This window comes from Oncorhynchus mykiss, chromosome 22 (genome assembly GCF_013265735.2).
Source record: "Oncorhynchus mykiss isolate Arlee chromosome 22, USDA_OmykA_1.1, whole genome shotgun sequence".
NCBI lineage: Eukaryota > Metazoa > Chordata > Actinopteri > Salmoniformes > Salmonidae > Oncorhynchus > Oncorhynchus mykiss.
This window is the reverse complement of record NC_048586.1, coordinates 46,730,969-46,750,995: the sequence shown is the minus strand read 5'-3', so window position 1 is coordinate 46,750,995 and position 20,027 is coordinate 46,730,969. Positions and strand designations below refer to the sequence as shown.

The 20,027-nt window shown below is 46.3% G+C and overlaps 1 protein-coding gene across 9 annotated transcripts in view; it reads right to left on the bottom strand.

Moving 5' to 3' along the window:
* Positions 1–20,027, bottom strand: part of dip2a (disco-interacting protein 2 homolog A) — a 232,025-nt gene that overhangs the window by 20,507 nt on the left and 191,491 nt on the right. For all 9 annotated transcript variants that reach the window (XR_005038847.1, XR_005038848.1, XR_005038849.1 and 6 more), the window contains 7 exons: positions 18,602–18,725; positions 13,348–13,469; positions 10,369–10,480; positions 6,776–6,885; positions 6,361–6,491; positions 5,962–6,130; positions 5,608–5,778 (listed from right to left, as the gene is read on the bottom strand). Coding sequence is in view for 6 of the 9 variants with exons in the window: in XM_036959437.1 (XP_036815332.1) it covers positions 5,608–5,778; positions 5,962–6,130; positions 6,361–6,491; positions 6,776–6,885; positions 10,369–10,480; positions 13,348–13,469; positions 18,602–18,725 (939 nt within the window). In the remaining 3 variants the exon portion in view is untranslated. The remainder of the gene's footprint in view (positions 1–5,607; positions 5,779–5,961; positions 6,131–6,360; positions 6,492–6,775; positions 6,886–10,368; positions 10,481–13,347; positions 13,470–18,601; positions 18,726–20,027) is intronic.

Here is a 20,027-nt window from a genome sequence, read left to right as displayed (position 1 = left end):
CCACTACATTTATAGGGTCCTGGACTACAGATTAGGAATATATATATATTCATTTCATCCTGGTCCACAGTTCTTTTCTAGTCTCTGCCTCTTATAAGAAACGGTCTGAGAGATGTGCGAGTTATTGCAGTCAAAACAGGGTATCTGTGAGAAAACGCCTCAAGGCTAAAAGAGATTCATAGACACAAAACCCTGCAGGGGAGTGAAAGAGATAAGAGACTAGTCAGACATACCACTATAAAGTAACTTAGGGAGTGGAAAATTACTGCTGAGCCCTTAGAAAACTCTGGAACTATTGTTTTCTCCTGTAGGTTTGTATAACTGTATATGCATGGGCTTGGTCTAATGAGGAGAAGGTGTTGACTGCAAGCACATTAAAAGCAACTTGGACTTTTCCTATTTTGCAGAACTCAGGAGAGACATTAGTTGTATGTGTGATGTTTTACTTCTGTCTACAGCTGTATTTTGATTCAAATGATGATTTACAAGTGCACATTTTGAGTGTTCCTTATTTGTTAAGTAAATAAGAGCCCAGAAAAGTGGAACCAACACAGCCAAGTAAATAACCATCTAAATGACCATCTATACAGCCAATTAAAAAACCATCTACACAGCCATCTAAATGGCCATCTATATAGCCAAGTAAACAACATCTATACAGCCATCTAAATGGCCATCTATATAGCCAAGTAAACAACATCTATACAGCCATCTACACAGCCATCCATACAGCCAAGTAAACAACCATCTAAATGTCCATCTATACAGCCAATTAAACAACCATCTACACAGCCATCTAAATAGCCAAGTAAACAACATCTATACAGCCATCTACAACCAAGTAAACAACTATCTACACTTCATACAAAACAACACACAGCAGCCCCTCCCCCTCCCTGGAGGCACATGGTGCCTAACAAGGCTGGCGGCCCCCCCTTGGGTTGTGCCGTGGCGGAGATCTTTGTGGGCTATACTCTGCCTTGTCTCAGGATGGTGAGTTGGTGGTTGAAGATATCCCTCCAGCGGTGTGGGGACTGTGCTTTGGCAAAGTTGGTGGGGTTATATCCTTCCTGTTTAGCCCTGCCTGGGGGTATCATCGGATGGGGCCACAGTGTCTCCCGACCCCTTCTGTCTCAGCCTCCAGTATTTATGCTGCAAAAGTTCATGTGTCGGGGGGCTAGGGTCAGTCTGGAGTACTTCTCCTGTGTGAATGCAAGCTCTCTCTCTCTCTCTCTCTCTCTCTCTCTCTCTCTCTCTCTCTCTCTCTCTCTCTCTCTCTCTCTCTCTCTCTCTCTCTCTCTCTCTCTCTCTCTCTCTCTCTCTCTCTCTCTCTCTCTCTCTCTCTCTCTCTCTCTCTCTCTCTCTCTTCAACTCTCTAGAGGGAGCGGTAGAGATACTCTGAATGATCGGCTATGAGAAGCCAACTGATATTAATTGAGGGTGCACCTCAGCCACGCTCAAGGTTCTAAACGACATCATAACCTCCATCGATAAGAAAAATTACTGGCAGCCGTATTCATAGGCTTGTTCTTGCTACTGGTGATTCTCTGATCCACCTCTACGCAGACGACACCATTCTGTATACTTCTGGCCCCTCCTTGGACACTGTGTTAACTAACCTCCAGACGAGCTTCAATACCATACAACTCTCCTTCCGTGGCCTCCAACTGCGCTTCAACGCAAGTAAAACTAAATGCATGCTCTTCAACCGATCGCTGCCCGCACCTGCTCGCCCGTCCAGCATCGCTACTCTGGACGGCTCTGACTTAGAATACGTGGACAACTACAAATACCTAGGTGTCTGGTTAGACTGTAAACTCTCCTTCCAGACTCACATTAAGCATCTCCAATCCAAAATTAAATCTAGAATAGGCTTCCTATATCGCAACAAAGCATCCTTCACTCATGCTGCCAAACATACCCTCGTAAAACTGACCATCCTACCGATCCGACTTCAGTGATGTCATCTATAAAATAGCCTCCAACACTCTACTCAACAAACTGGATGCAGTCTATCACAGTGCCATCCGTTTTGTCACCAAAGCCCCATACACTACCCACCATTGCGACCTGTATGCTCTCGTTGGCTGGCCCTCGCTTCATACTCGTCGCCAAACCCACTGGCTACAGGTTATCTACCAGTCGCTGCTAGGTAAAGCCTCACCTTATCTCAGCTCACTGGTCACCATAGTAGCACTCACTCATACCTGCTGGAGCGCATGCTACATTTCACTGGCCACCCCAAAAGCCAATTCCTCCTTCGGTCATCTTTCCTTCCAGTTCTCTGCTGCCCATGACTGGAACAAATTGCAAAAATCTCTGAAGCTGGAGACTCACATCTCCCTCACTAGCTTTAAGCGCCAGCTGTCAGAGCAGCTTACAGATCACTGCACCTGTACTTACCCATCTGTAAACAGCCCATCTACCTACCTCATCCACATACTGGTATTTATTTATTTATTTTGCTCCTTTGCACCCCAGTATCTCTACCTGCACATTCATCTTCTGCCGATCTACCATTCCAGTGTTTAATTGCTATATTGTAATTACGTCGCCACCATGGCCTATTTATTTCCTTAACTTACCTCATTTGCACTCACTGTATATATACTTTTTGTTTTCTTTTGTTCTACTGTATTATTGACTGTATGTTTTGTTTATTACATGTGTAACTCTGTTGTTGTATGTCGAATTGCTACGCTTTATCTTGGCCAGGTCGCAGTTGCAAATGAGAACTTGTTCTCAACTAGCCTACCTGGTTAAAAAAAGGTGAAATAAAAAAAATAAAAAACTCCTGAGGTGCTGACCTGTGGCACCCTCGACAACCAATGTGATTATTATTATTATTTGACCCTGCTGGCCACCTATGAACATTTGAACATCTTGGCCATGTTCTGTTATAATCTTCACCCGGCACAGCCAGAAGAAGACTGGCCACCCCTCATAGCCTGGTTCCTCTCTAGGTGTCTTCCTAGGTTTTTGCCTTTCTAGGGAGTTTTTCCTAGCCACCGTGCTTCTACACCTGCATTGCTTGCTGTTTGGGGTTTTAGGCTGGGTTTCTGTACAGCACTTTGTGACATCAGCTGATGTAAGAAGGGCTTTATAAATACATTTGATTGTTTGATTGATTGATTAACCTCGCTTCCAGGCTATTGAACACATACATATGCCTGGAATATAACCATTCATATTTGGCCTTAGTGGGAGTGACCATACAATTCTATAGGAGTGACCTAACCGAGTAAAGTCTTGGACATCATTTAATTTTAGCGAATCATACAACTGCGAGGCGTGGCTCCAAATAGAGGTCGGACCCGGGAAGGAACTTGTGGTGTGCTAACAAAAACAATCCCCATGGCTTCAAAGGGAGAAAAAAAACAGCAGGCTCTACCTTTCAGCGAGCAAATTAACAAAGGACAGAGCTAGCTGGATAACGTCTCCACAGGGACATAGATAGCTAGATAACGTCTCCACAGGGACAGAGCTAGCTAGCTAGATAACGTCTCCACAGGGACAGAGCTAGCTAGCTAGATAACGTCTCCACAGGGACATAGCTGGATAGATAACGTCTCCACAGGGACATAGCTGGATAGATAACGTCTCCACAGGGACATAGCTGGATAGATAACGTCTCCACAGGGACATAGCTGGATAGATAACGTCTCCACAGGGACATAGCTAGCTAGATAACGTCTCCACAGGGACATAGCTAGCTATATAACGTCTCCACAGGGACAGAGCTAGCTGGATAACATGTCCACATGGACAGAGCTAGCTGGATAACATCTCCACAGGGACAGAGCTAGCTGGATAACATCTCCACAGGGACAGAGCTAGATAGATAACATCTCCACAGGGACAGAGCTAGCTGGATAACATGTCCACATGGACAGAGCTAGCTGGATAACATCTCCACAGGGACAAAGCTAGCTGGATAACATCTCCACATGGACATAGCTAGCTGGATAACATCTCCACATGGACATAGCTAGCTGGATAACATCTCCACATGGACATAGCTAGCTGGATAACATCTCCACAGGGACAGAGCTAGCTGGATAACATCTCCACAGGGACAGAGCTTGCTGGATAACATGTCCACAGGGACAGAGCTAGCTGGATAACATGTCCACATGGACATAGCTAGCTGGATAACATCTCCACAGGGACAGAGCTAGCTAGATAACGTCTCCACAGGGACAGAGCTAGCTGGATAACATGTCCACATGGACAGAGCTAGCTGGATAACATCTCCACAGGGACAGAGCTAGCTAGATAACGTCTCCACAGGGACATAGCTAGCTGGATAACATGTCCACATGGACAGAGCTAGCTGGATAACATCTCCACAGGGACAGAGCTAGCTAGATATCGTCTCCACAGGGACATAGCTAGCTAACTAGATAACTTCTCCAGAGGGACATAGCTAGCTATATAACGTCTCCACAGGGACAGAGCTAGCTGGATAACATGTCCACATGGACAGAGCTAGCTGGATAACATCTCCACAGGGACAGAGCTAGCTGGATAACATCTCCACAGGGACAGAGCTAGATAGATAACATCTCCACAGGGACAGAGCTAGCTGGATAACATGTCCACATGGACAGAGCTAGCTGGATAACATCTCCACAGGGACAGAGCTAGCTGGATAACATCTCCACATGGACATAGCTAGCTGGATAACATCTCCACATGGACATAGCTAGCTGGATAACATCTCCACATGGACATAGCTAGCTGGATAACATCTCCACAGGGACAGAGCTAGCTGGATAACATCTCCACAGGGACAGAGCTTGCTGGATAACATGTCCACAGGGACAGAGCTAGCTGGATAACATGTCCACATGGACATAGCTAGCTGGATAACATCTCCACAGGGACAGAGCTAGCTAGATAACGTCTCCACAGGGACAGAGCTAGCTGGATAACATGTCCACATGGACAGAGCTAGCTGGATAACATCTCCACAGGGACAGAGCTAGCTAGATATCGTCTCCACAGGGACATAGCTAGCTAACTAGATAACTTCTCCAGAGGGACATAGCTAGCTAGATAATGTCTCCACAGGGACATAGCTAGGTAGATAACGTCTCCATAGGGACATAGATGGATAGATAACGTCTCCACAGGGACATAGCTAGCTAGGTAACGTCTCCACAGGGATATAGCTAGCTAGGTAACGTCTCCACAGGGACATAGCTAGCTAGGTAACGTCTCCACAGGGACATAGCTAGCTAGGTAACGTCTCCACAGGGACATAGCTAGCTAGGTAACGTCTCCACAGGGACATAGCTAGCTAGGTAACGTCTCCACAGGGACATAGCTAGCTAGGTAACGTCTCCACAGGGACATAGCTAGCTACATAACGGCTCCACAAGTAATAAAGTTTTATTTAATCAATTTTAGAATAAGGCTGCAATGTAACAAAAGGTGGAAAAAGTGAAGGGGTCTGAATACTTTCCGAACACACTGTACATCTCACCCACAGACACAATATCCTCCTCTATTTATATTATCTCCATTAAAGACTAAATGGGAGTTGAAACAGAGCAAATCTATTCTAGAAGCCAGATATCAATCTAATCTTTATTTTGCACTCACCTGCAGACAGACGGCCATGTTGACCCTGCAGCCGAAGGTGGTGCTGACGGCTCGAGGAGACAAACCCAGGTCTTTAAAGATCTTAGAGAAGGACTGGGTCAGAGTGATACGAGGACGCTCCTCTGCTACAACCATACAGGTCCTAACACACGACAGGTTTATGTTACGCAACTACACACACACACACACACACACACACACACACACACACACACACACACACACACACACACACACACACACACACAGGGAAGAGAAAAGAAAAGGAAGCAATTCAGACAGTATGTGTGTGGTGTGTGTGCATCCATGTGAGTGTGTGTGGTGTGTTTGCTGCCTGTGTGAGTGCATACTAACCCGTAGTGTCTCAGTCTGTGTCCCCAAGCCCTTGGTACACATCTCCATGACAGAGTAGGAGCAGAATGTGATTCTGACTTTATACTGGCTGACAGCTGACAACCACAGAGAAACATTACTGTCCAACTCTAGAGGAGGAACCAGGATCGACTGGTGGCCAGAGTATACACTAGAGAAAGACAGAGAGAGAGAGGCCAGGTTATTGTCCAACTCTAGAGGAGGAACCAGGATCGACTGGTGGCCAGAGTATACACTAGAGAAAGACAGAGAGAGAGAGGCCAGGTTATTGTCCAACTCTAGAGAGAGAACCAGGATCTCCCTGCTACACCACATGAGCACTAACTGTGCTAGCTTACAGTCCCAAAATATTGCTATGCACTCACTGTACATGTCCTTTACCTGCTGAGGCACCAGAGAGCGAAGCCCAGGCCGCAGTAGGGGTCCAGACAGATGGCTATCTGGCGGGACGGGTACAGCTCACACTGCAGCTTGATGGAACGACACAAGGCACTGGTGGCAGCATGGGACATCTGGAGGAAGAGATAACAGAACGACTGTCTGGTGGCACACTACAGTCTCTCTGGTAGTACCGCTCAAACTAACAGTGTACAGTATGGGTAGTACACAGTCTGTTCCCAGGTCCCTCTAACAGAACAACTACTGTAGATTGTAGGTCAGACCTCGACTCCAGCCAGGATGCCCATGGTGGACACACTGAAGTCCAGGTACAGTCAGGGGTTAGTTTACCTTGACTCCAGCCAGGATGCCCATGGTGGACACACTGAAGTCCAGGTACAGTCAGGGGTTAGTTTACCTTGACTCCAGCCAGGATGCCCATGGTGGACACACTGAAGTCCAGGTATGCCAGCATCTCTGGGGTGGGAGGTTTGTAGATCTGAAGCCTCTTCGTCCTGGGGAGGTCGTCTGGGGTTGGGAGAATAACAATAGGTTTGGAGGGATGGATTTCACACACAGTCCAGAGCAGCATGTAATAATGGCGCCGGAGAAGAAGGCTGATGTTTTACGTGCCCCCAACCGATTGTTTTTTAGTTTTTTATTTGTGTTATTTTGTAACTTATTTTGTCATTTATAATGTTGCCGCTATCGTCACTTAGGACCGAAAATAACTTCTGGAAATCAGGACTGCGATTACTCACCACAGACTGGCAGAATCCTTTTTTTCCTTTAACAAGTCCGACGAGCCCGACGCGAACGATACACTGCTTTCCCGGGAACAGGCCCAGATCCCCGTGATTTGCATGAAGAGGCAGCAGAGAACAAGGGGCCACAGTGTGGGCTGCCTTTTGAGAATTCGTAGGCGATTGAATAAACCCCCACTTCCTTCCTTTCTGCTAGATAACGTGCAATCTTTGGAGAATTACCAACGGGACATTCAAAACTGTAGTATCTTATCCTTCACGGAGTCGTGGCTGAACGACGACTGGTTATAAGATGTATCGGCAGGATAGAACAGCGGCGTCTGGTAAGACAAGGGGAGGCGGTATATGTATTTTTGTAAATAACAGCTTGTGTACGATATCTAAGGAAGTCTCAAACTATTGCTCGCCTGAGGTAGAGTATCTCAGGAAAAGCTGTAGACCCCACAATCTACCTAGAGAGTTTATCTGTATTTTTCGTTGCGGTTTACATACCACCACAGTCAGAGGCTGGCACTAATACAGCATTGAATGAGCTGTATTGCGCCATAAGCAAACATGAAAATGCTCACCCAGAGGCAGCGCTCCTAGTGGCCGGGGAATTTAATGCAGGGAAACAAATCAGTTTTACCAAATTTCTATCAGCATGTTAAAATGTGCAACCAGAAAAACACTCTGGGCCACCTATACTCCACACACAGAGACTCATACAAAGCTCTCCCTCGCCCTCCATTTGGAAAATCTGACCATAGCTCTATCCTCCTGATTCCTGCTTACAAGCTCAAATTTAAGCAGGAAGCACCAGTGACTAGACTGATGGACTGATGAAGCAGATGCTAAGCTACAGGACTGTTTTGCTAGCACAGACAGGAATATGTTCAGAGATTCCTACGATGGCATTGAGGAATACACCACATCAGTCACTGGCTTCATCAATAAGTGCATCGATAACTTCATCCCCACAGTGACCGTACACACCCCAACCAGAAGCCATGGATTACAGGCAACATCCACACTGAGCTAAAGGCTAGACCTGCCAGCCTCAAGGAGCGGGACTCTAACCTGGAAGCTTATTTGCCAGCAGCATACCACCCTGCTTACCACTGCTGGGTTGGTCCTGGTCAGTCCCTGGATGGGAGACCAGATGCTGCTGGAAGTGGTGTTGGAGGGCCAGTAGGAGGCACTCTTTCCTCTGGTCTAAAAAATATCCCAATGCCGCAGGCCAGTGATTGGGGGCACTGCCCTGTGTAGGGTGCCGTCTTTCGGATGGGACGTTAAATGGGTGTCCTGACTCTCAGCACTCATTAAAAGATCCCATGGCACTTTACGTAAGAGTAGGGGTGTTAACCCCGGTGTCCTGGCTAAATCTCCAATCTGGCCATCAAACCATCACGGTCACCTAATAATCCCCAGTTTACAATTGGCTCATTCATCCCCATCCTCTCCCCTGTAACTATTCCCCAGGTCGTTGCTGCAAATTCTCAGTCAACTTACCTGGTAAAATAACAGATAAATAAAATAAATAAATATAAGAAATCCTGCTATGCACATGCATGCACATGCATGAGAACACCAGCTGTTCCGGAAGACTGTGATGAAGCTCTCTGCAGCCGATGTGAGTAAGAGCTTTAAATAGGTCAACATTCACAAGGCCGCAGGGCCAGACGGATTACCAGGACGTGCACTGTGAGCATGCGCTGACCAACTGGCAAGTGTCTTCATTGACATTTTCAACCTCTTTCTGTCCGAGTCTGTAATACCAACATGTTTCAAGCTGACTACCGACCCGTAGCACTCACATCTGTAGCCATGAAGTGCTTTGAAAGGCTGGCCATGGCTCATATCAACACATTATCCCAGAAACCCTAGACCCAATCCAATTTGCATACCGCCCCAACATTTGATGCAATCTCTTTTGCCCTTTCCCACCTGGACATGTGAAAATGCTATTCATTGACTACAGCTCAGTGTTCAACACCATATAGTGCCCTCAAAGCTCATCAACAATCTCTGTAACCTAGTACTAAACACCTCCCTCTGCAACTGGATCCTGGACTTCTTGAGGGCCGCCCCCAGGTGGTGAGGGTAGGTAACAACACATCCGCCACACTGATCCTCAACACAGGGGCCCCTCAGGGGTGCGTGCGCATTTCCCTCTTGTACTCCCTGTTCACACATGACTGCATGGCCAGGCACAACTCCAACACCATCATTAAGTTTGCCGATGACACAACAGTGGTAGACCTGATCACCGACAACAACGAGACAGCCTATAGGGAGGAAGTCAGAGACCTGGCCGTGTGGTGCCAGGACAACAACCTCTCCCTCAACGTGATCAAGACAAAGGAGATGACTGTGGACTATAGGAAAAAGAGGACCAAGCACGCCCCCATTCTCATTCTCGGAGCTGCAGTAGAGCAGGTTGAGAGCTTCAAGTTCCTTGGTGTCCACATCTCCAACAAACTAACATGGTCCAAGCACACCAAGACAGTTGTGAAGAGAGCACGACAAAACCTATTCCCCCTCAGGTGACTGAAAAGATTTGGCATGGTTCCTCAGATCCTCAAAAGGTTCTACAGCTGCAACATCGAGAGCATCCTGGTTGCATCACTGCCTGGTATGTCAACTGCTCGGCCTCTGACTGCAAGGCATTACAGAGGGTAGTGAGAATGGCCCAGTACATCACTGGGGCCAAGCTTCCTGCCATCCAGGACATCTATACCAGGCGGTGTTAGAGGAAGACCCTAAAAATTGTCAAAGACTCCAGTCACCCTAGTCATAGACTGTTCTCTCTACTACCACACATCAAGCAGTACTGGAGAGCCAAGTCTTGGTCCAAGAGGATTCTAAACAGCTTCTACCCCCAAGCCATAAGACTGAACATCTAATCAAATGGCTACCCAGACTACTTGCATTGCCACGCCCCCCCCCCCCCTTTTCAACGCTGCTGCTACTCTCTGTTATCATCTATAAATAGTCACTTTAATAACTCTACCTACATGTACATATTACCTCAACTAGCCGGTGACCCCGCACATTGACTCTGTACCGGTACCCCCCTGTATATAGTCTCGCTATTATTATTTTGCTCTTTAATTACTTGTTTATTTCTTATGTGTATTTTTTTTTTTTATAAACTGCATTCTTGGTTAGGGGCTCGTAAGTAAGCATTTCACTGTAAGGTCTACACCGATTGTATTCGGCGCATGTGACTTATACCATTAGATTTGAGTAAATGAGGGTTTGTTACCTGTGTCCAGTACCATCGGCCATGACTTGACGTCCACAGCAGCCACAGCCTCTTTGGACTTCAACAGCTTCATTATTGCTTGGGTGGTCAGGATACACACCGATTTACTGACCTGTCACACACACAGTGTTATTTTGGTTATTTCACCTTTATTTAACCAGGTAAGGTTGAGCACAACTTCTCATTTACAATTGCGACCTGACCAAGATAAAGCAAAGCAGTGACACAAACAACACAGTTACACATGGAATAAACAAACACAGTCAATAACACAAAAAAAGTCTATATACCATAGTGCCGAAATAATTACAATATAGCAATTAAACACTGAAGTGATAGATGTGCAGAAGAGGAGTGTGCAAGTAGAGATACTGGGGTGCAAAGGAGCAAAAATAAATAACAGTATGTGGATGAGGTAGGTAGATGGGCTGTTTACAGATGGGTAAGTACAGGTGCAGTGGTCTGTGAGCTGCTCTGACAGCTGATACTTAAAGTTAGTGAGGGAGATATGAGTCTCCAGCTTCAGAGATTTTTGCAGTTCGCTCCAGTCATTGGCAGCAGAGAACTGGAAGGAAAGACGGCCAATGGAGGATTTGGCTTTGGGGGTGACCAGTGAAATATACCTGCTGGAGCGTGTGCTATGGGTGGGTGCTGCTATGGTGACCAGTGAGCTGAGATAAGGTGGGGCTTTACCTAGAGAAGACTTATAGATGACCTGGAGCGAGTGGGTTTGTCGATGAATATGAAGCGAGGGCCAGCCAACGAGAGCATACAGGTCGCAGTGGTGGGCAGTTTCTTTTTATGGCTGCAGGGGCAGTATTGAGTAGCTTGGATGAAAAGGTGCCCATTGTAAACGGCCAGCTCCTCAGTCTCAGTTGCTACTATATGCATATTATTATTAGTATTGGATAGAAAACACTCTGAAGTTTCTAAAACTGTTTGAATTATGTATGTGAGTATAACAGAACTCATATAGCAGGCAAAAACCTGAGAAATTCCACTTCCTGTTTTTTTTTCTTTTCTGGGGGTGGCAGATTTTCAACCAAGATCTCATGAAATTACAGCAAGATATGGATGAGTTTTCACTTCCTACGCCATCCACTAGATGTCAACAGTCAATAGAACTTTTTCTGATGACTCTAATGTGAAGGGGGGTCAAATCACATAGGAAATAGTCACCAGTGCCACGAGTTGACCATTCTTACACCATGCGCGTTCACAGGGGAAGGACCTGTGTTCCACCGGTCATCAGAAGTCATTCTAATTCACCGGTTGGAACGTTCTTCAAGATATATGTAAACAACATTCTAAAGATTGATTCAGTACATTGTTTGACATGTTTCTACTGACTGTTAGGGAACTTTAGGACATTTCGTCACGTTATAGTGGACACGCTTTGTGACTTTGGAATTGTTTACCAAATGTGCTAACCAAAGTAGCTAATAGGACATAAATAACAGACATTTTCGAACAAATAAAGCATTTATTGTGGACCTGGGATTCCTAGGACTGCATTCTGATGAAGTTCATCAAAGGTAAGGAAACATTTATCATGTATTTTCTGGTTTCTGTTGACTCCAACATGGCGGCTAATTTGGCTTCTGTTCTGAGAGCCGTCTCAGATTATTGCATGTGTTGCTTTTTCCGTAAACTTTTTTTGAAATCTGACACAGCGGTTACATTAAGGAGAGGTATATCTATAATTCCATATGTATAATTTATATTACCATCTACATTTACGATGTGGCTATGCAAAATCACTTGATGTTTTTGGAACTAGTGAATCTAATAAACCAATGTAAACTCAGATGTATTTATATAAATATGAACTTTATCAAACAAAACATGCATGTATTGTGTAACATGAAGTCCTATGAGTGTCATCTGATGAAGATAATTCAAGGTTAGTGATTAATTTTATCTTTATTTCTGCTTTTTGGAAAATGGCTGTGCTTATTGTGGTTTTGGTAGAGACCTAACATAATCGTTTGTAGTGCTTTCGCTGAAAAGCCTATTTGAAATCGGACACTTTGGTGGGATTAATAACAGGATTTTCTTTAAAATGATATAAAACACATGTATGTTTTAGGAATTGTAATTATGAGATTTCTGTGGTCTGAATTTGGCGCCCTCTATTTTCACTGGTAGTTGTCATATCGATCCCGGTATTGGGATTGCAGCCATAACAAGATATGGGGCTTTGGTGACAAAACGGATGGCACTGTGATAGACTGCATCCAATTTGCTGAGTAGAGTGTTGGGGGCTATTTTGTAAATGACATCGCCGAAGTCACCCATAGTTATGTTAGTGACAGCTGTGTCCCTCTACCATCTTCTTGACAGTGGGTAAGATTATTGATAATTACTCTAATATTAGCGAGATTAGGCTAGGCCATGTTGGAAAGATTAGGCTAGGCCATGTTAGCGATATTAGGCTAGGAGATTAAGATAGGTCATGTTGGCGAGATTAGGCTAGGTTATGCTGGCGAGATTAGGCTAGGCCATGTTAGCAAGATTAGGCTAGGCCATTCTGGCGAGATTAGGCTAGGCCATTCTGGCGAGATTAGGCTAGGCCATTCTGGCGAGATTAGGCTAGGCCATTCTGGCAAGATTAGGCCATTCTGGCGAGATTAGGCCATTCTGGCGAGATTAGGCCATTCTGGCGAGATTAGGCTATTCTGGCGAGATTAGGCGAGGCTATTCTGGCGAGATTAGGAGAGGCTATTCTGGCGAGATTAGGAGAGGCTATTCTGGCGAGATTAGGCTAGGCTATTCTGGCGAGATTAGGCTATTCTGGCGAGATTAGGCTAGGCCATGCTGGTGAGATTAGGCTAGGCCATGCTGGTGAGATTAGGCTAGGCCATGCTGGTGAGATTAGGCTAGGCCATGCTGGTGAGATTAGGCTAGGCCATGTTAGTGAGATTAAACTAGGCCATGTTAGTGAGATTAAACTAGGCCATGTTAGTGAGAGCTGTGTACCTCTACAATCATCTTGACGGTGGGCAGGGTGGTGGCCAGGTTCTGAGGATGAGGGGGTCTGACGGTGACAGGAACACAGCCAGCGTACAGACACCCATAGAACGTAGCGATCAGGTCAATACCTAGAGAGAGACAAGGGCAAAGAGACCATTAGAGACCATTAAACCCAGTTCAAATCAAGACAAGACGTGCAGTTGAGACCGTTTCCACAGTAAGGGTGCCTCTTTACATTAACATGAGGAAACTTTGACAAAAGTTGCCACTTGTTGTAACAAACAAGTGGAAACTTTGACAAAAGTTGCCACTTGTTGTAACAAACAAGTGTCATGACATGCACCAGAAACAGGGTACAGTTGTTGTCTTGTTAGAAAGGTCAGCATGCCAGGCTAGCAACACTACATGGCCAAAACTATGTGGACATACTTGTCCAACATCTCATTCCACAATCATGGGCATTAATATGGAGTCGGTCCCCCCTTTGCTGCTATAACAGCCTCAACTCTTCTGGGAAAGCTTTCCACTAGATGTTGGAACATTGCTTGAGGTTGGGTGATTAGGCCAGGCTCACAGTTGGCATTCCAATTGTGACGACCCTCCCACTCTGTCTGCCGTATTCTCTCTTTGTTCTTGTCTCCTTATTAGGATGCAGGTGGGCGGAGTTGGGAGGGTCGTCAGCTACATGGGAAACACCTGGGCCCGGTGTGTCCCAGGATAAATACACCACTTCCCCATTCATGGAGGAGACTCTCTCCATGCAGACACCTTTACAGATTTTGTTGTGCATCTTGGTGGCTTTTGGTTGTTTGCTTTGGCACCTTTCAACACCCTGCATTACCACATTCATGCATGCAAAACACTCACTTACACTACTGATTATACACACCATTGTATATTGTACTTAGTTTACTTTATTTAATGAATATATGTTTTGTTACGGGCTTTGAGCCGGTTCGTGACAAGTGGGCGCTCATCCGGGATATTTGAACGTATTGGTTTGGGAGAACGTGGAGGTACGTGTTTGGTTTGCATATTGTGTTTGTTTGAGTTTGATAGGCCCAGTATTGGTTGCCTTTGTTGTTTGATTTGTGTGCTGCGTTGGAGAGAGTATAATGGTTAGTTTCCAGGCCCTGCCCAGCCTGGAAACTCTTGTTCTACTTGCTGTTGGGACATTGGTCTGAGGATGTGAGTAAATCGGCTGTGTACCTCAGTGGGAGATTTGGGTAGGGTAGTGGAACTTGCTACCCGGAGCTATAGCCTTTTCCCCTGATAGGCTTAGCGACTTGTTTCATTTTTGAAATATGTTGGGCATGGATAAATGTTTGTTATTTTTGTGTGGTGTCTGTGGACTGAGAAGTTGTCTCGGGGGCACATCCGTGGCTTGGTGGAATTTGCCAGCATGCTGGGGGAGTTGTATTTCCTTGCCAGCGGGATACAGTGCGTAAATACCCACCGCAAATCCGCACAAAGACTAGGGTTGAGTTATTGTAGGTTTTGGGGATGCTCCGTATCTCATCTCTCTTTTGTGGTGCTCAGGGTGATTGTCATTTCTCTGGTTGTGGTCTGATGTGCTCAGCAGAGGGGTTGAGCAAGATTATTTACTTATGACTATGGTTTCTTATGTAGACGAGTTCATTCGCTTTCCATCAGAGGAACTGTTAGAATTATGTACTAAAGAACAGCTGTTGAAGATCGCTGAACACTACAAGGTTGAATGATTGAAATTAGTGAAATTCTGTTACGTTGGTAAGTGACTATGAATCGTTGGGAAATGACTATGAATCGTTGGCAGTCGTTGTAAAAATTAAGAAGGACCCTGATGTTCTTTTCGTTGGAGTTTGTAGCTGATGCGGTCTTTTGTGCCCTGACCCTGAATGTTTACGTGACTGACCATTGTTTGGGGTTGTCATGTTCTAACTTTCCTGTCTGTTCCCTCCTGATCTTTCCTCTTAAACGTTGCTTCCTGTGCGCAAAGGTTGCTGAGGTCTGGGGAGGAGGAGGTTGGCTGGGGCAAGTGGAAGTGTGAGCACATAACCCCCTCATATATTTGGGACGCAAAGGCTGTGTCAATTTGGGACGCAGAGGCTGTGTCAATTTGGGGACGCAGAGGTCGGTATGTTGTTCCGGGGTCCTTGTTGGTCCCCGGTTTTATGGGGGGGGCTACATGGGAAACACCTGGGCCCGGTGTGTCCCAGGATAAATACACCACTTGGTGGCTTTTGGTTGTTTGCTTTGGCACCTTTCAACACCCTGCATTATCACATTCATGCATGCAAAACACTCACTTACACTACTGATTACACACACCATTGTATATTGTACTTAGTTTACTTTATTTAATACATATATGTTTTGTTACTCCTTATCTCCACGTGGTCTCCCTTTTGTTATGGGCTTTGAGCCGGTTCGTGACACAATTCATCCCAAAGGTGTTCGATGGGGTTGAGGTCGGGGTTGAGGTCAGTCTTGTGCTGACATTGCTTCCAGAATCAGTTTGGAACTCGGTAGTGAGTGTTTGTCCAGGCGGCTCGCTCGCTGCTCGTGTGTGTCTCTGCTTGTCTCCCTTTGGTAGCTGCTTGTCTAACTAGCTCCCTGCTTCTCTAGCTAGCTAGCTGCTTGTCTAGGTAGCTCTCTGCTTGTCTAGGTAGCTCTCTGCTTCTCTAGGTAGCTCTCTGCTCGTCTAAACACGGAATGTTAGCGCACTGGTCTCTGATTGGCTAAATAGATTATCGCAAGACTTAAGCTAAATGTAATATGTTGAATCTTGGAAACTCCAACAGACAACATGAGAAGTTCTAAAACGTCATGAGATTGACTGTTCAAATACTCCTTAAGACCGTTGAGTCATGATACATCTTATGTATCTGCACTGGGCTTTAAAGCCCAGTAGAGAACACCAGAGACCAGTAGAGCCCAGTAGAGAACACCAGAGCCCAGTAGAGAACACCAGAGCCCAGTAGAGAACACCAGAGCCCAGTAGAGCCCAGTAGAGAACACCAGAGCCCAGTAGAGAACACCAGAGCCCAGTAGAGAACACCAGAGACCAGTAGAGAACACCAGAGACCAGTAGAGCCCAGTAGAGAACACCAGAGACCAGTAGAGCCCAGTAGAGCACACCAGAGACCAGTAGAGAACACCAGAGACCAGTAGAGAACACCAGAGACCAGTAGAGAACACCAGAGACCAGTAGAGCCCAGTAGAGAACACCAGAGACCAGTAGAGCCCAGTAGAGAACACCAGAGACCAGTAGAGCCCAGTAGAGAACACCAGAGCCCAGTAGAGAACACCAGAGCCCAGTAGAGAACACCAGAGCCCAGTAGAGAACACCAGAGCCCAGTAGAGAACACCAGAGACCAGTAGAGAACACCAGAGCCCAGTAGAGAACACCAGAGCCCAGTAGAGAACACCAGAGCCCAGTAGAGAACACCAGAGCCCAGTAGAGAACACCAGAGCCCAGTAGAGAACACCAGAGCCCAGTAGAGGACACCAGAGACCAGTAGAGGACACCAGAGACCAGTAGAGGACACCAGAGACCAGTAGAGAACACCAGAGACCAGTAGAGAACACCAGAGAACACCAGAGCCCAGTAGAGAACACCAGAGCCCAGTAGAGAACACCAGAGCCCAGTAGAGAACACCAGAGACCAGTAGAGAACACCAGAGACCAGTAGAGCCCAGTAGAGAACACCAGAGACCAGTAGAGCCCAGTAGAGAACACCAGAGAATACCAGAGCCCAGTAGAGAATACCAGAGCCCAGTAGAGAACACCAGAGCCCAGTAGAGAACACCAGAGCCCAGTAGAGAACACCAGAGACCAGTAGAGAACACCAGAGACCAGTAGAGAACACCAGAGACCAGTAGAGAACACCAGAGACCAGTAGAGCCCAGTAAAGAAGATTAGACCCAAATAAGAATGCTGTGCATTGACTATAGCTCAGCATTCAACGCCATAGTACCCTCCAAGCTCATCATTAGGCTCGAGGCCCTGGGTCTGAACCCCGCCCTGTGCAACTGTGTCCTGGACTTCCTGATGGGCCACCCCCAAGTGGTGAAGGTAGGAAACACCTCAGCACACTGCTGATCCTCAACAGTGTGCTCAGCCTCCTCCTGTACTCCCTGTTCACCCATGAATGCATGGCCACGCATGCCTCCAACTCAATCATCAAGTTTGCAGACGACACTACAGTAGTAGGCCTGATTACAACAATGACAAGACAGCCTATTGGGAGGTGGTGAGGGCCTTGGGAGTGTGGTGGCAGGAAAACAACCTCTCATTCAACGTCAACAAAAGGAGCCGATTGTGGACTTCAGAAAACAGCAGAGGGAGCACCCCCCTATCCACATCGACGGGACCGCAGTGGAGCAGGTGGAAAGCGTCAAGTTCCTTGGTGTACACATCACTGACAAACTGAAATGGTCCAGCCACACAGACAGTGTGGTGAAGAAGGCGCAACAGCGCCTCTTCAACCTTAGGAGGCTTAAGCAATTTGTCTTGACACCAAAAACCCTCAAACTTTTACAGATGCACCATTGAGAGCATCCTGTCAGGATGTATCACCGCCTGGTATGGCAATTGCACAGCTCGCAACCGCAGGGCTCTCCAGAGGGTGGTACTGTCTTCCCAACGCATCACCGGAGGAAAACTACCTGCCCTCCAGGACACCTACATCACCCGATGTCACAGGAAGGCCAAAAAGATAATCAAGGACATCAACCACCCAAGCCACTGCCTGTTCACCCTGCTATCATCCAGAAGGTGAGGTCAGTACAGGCGCATCAAAGCTGGATGGAGAGACTGAAAAACAGCTTTGATCTCAAGGCCATCAGACTGTTAAATAGCCATCACTAGCACATTAGATGCTGCTGCCCTATATACATAGACTTGAAATCATTGGCCACTTTAATAATGTTCACATATTTTGCATTACTAATCTCAAATACTGTATTGTATTCTCTTTTAGTCTATGCCGCTCCGACATTGCTCGTCCAAATATTTACATATTCTTAATTCTATTTCTTTACTTTGGATTTGTGTGTATTGTTTTGAATTTGTTAGATATTACTTGTTAGATACTACTGCACTGTCGGAGCTAGAAACACAAGCATTTCGCTACACCCGCAATAACATCTGCTTAAAAAATGTATGTGACCAATGCAAATTGATTTGATTTAGAGACCATCAGATATCAACAGAGAACAAGTAGCATGTCTGGAGAGCTATAATCAGAGGGTCAGGGGTTAGAAGTTAGTGTAATTACCTGGAGGGTAAACCAGTGCTACGTGATCTCCGGGGTTGAGGCGTCCCTTCTCTATCAGTGCCATGGCAACACGCTCCGCCCGCTTTTGCAGCTGCAGACAGGAAGCAGTGCTGGACACTGTGCCCTGGACAACAACATCAGGGTACCACTGTTAAACAAATATTTACAAATCACCCTACACACTCAATACAGTACAAAACAACCAGAGCAGACATTGGCAGTCTGCCTATGGTAAGAGTTGGACACAGTCAGAGCAGACATTGACAGTCTGCCTGTGGTAAGAGTTGGACACTGTCAGAGCAGACATTGACAGTCTGCCTGTGGTAAGAGTTGGACACTGTCAGAGCAGACATTGACAGTCTGCCTGTGGTAAGAGTTGGACACTGTCAGAGCAGACATTGACAGTCTGCCTGTGGTAAGAGTTGGACACTGTCAGAGCAGACATTGACAGTCTGCCTATGGTAAGAGTTGGACACTGTCAGAGCAGACATTGACAGTTTGCCTATGGTAAATGCTGGGTGTGTCAGAGCAGACATTGACAGTTTGCCTATGGTAAGTGTTGGCTGTGTCAGAGCAGAGATTGACAGCTTGCCTATGGTAAGTGTTGGCTGTGTCAGAGCAGACATTGACAGTCTGCCTATGGTAAGTGTTGGACACTGTCAGAGCAGAAATTGACAGCATGCCTATGGTAAGTGTTGGCTATGTCAGAGCAGACATTGACAGTTTGCCTATGGTAAGTGTTGGCTGTGTCAGAGCAGACATTGACAGCTTGCCTACGGTAAGAGTTGGCTGTGTCAGAGCAGACATTGACAGCTTGCCTATGGTAAGTGTTGGCTGTGTCAGAGAAGACATTGACAGCTTGCCTACGGTAAGAGTTGGCTGTGTCAGAGCAGACATTGACAGCTTGCCTATGGTAAGAGTTGGACACTGTCAGAGCAGAGATTGACAGCTTGCCTATGGTAAGTGTTGGCAGCTATCAGAGCAGACATTGACAGTTTGCCTATGGTAAGTGTTGGCAGCTGTCAGAGCAGACATCGACAGTTTGCCTATGGTAAGTGTTGGCTGTGTCAGAGCAGACATTGACAGATTGCCTATGGTAAGTGCTGGCTGTGTCAGAGCAGACATTGACAGCATGCCTATGGTAAGTGTTGGCTGTGTCAGAGCAGACATTGACAGTTTGCCTATGGTAAGTGTTGGCTGTGTCAGAGCAGACATTGACAGCATGCCTATGGTAAGTGTTGGCTGTGTCAGAGCAGACATTGACAATTTGCCTATGGTAAGTGTTGGCTGTGTCAGAGCATACATTGACAGCTTGCCTATGGTAAGTGTTGGCAGCTGTCAGAGCAGAGATTGACAGCTTGCCTATGGTAAATGTTGGCTGTGTCAGAGCAGACATTGACAGCATGCCTATGGTAAGTGTTGGACA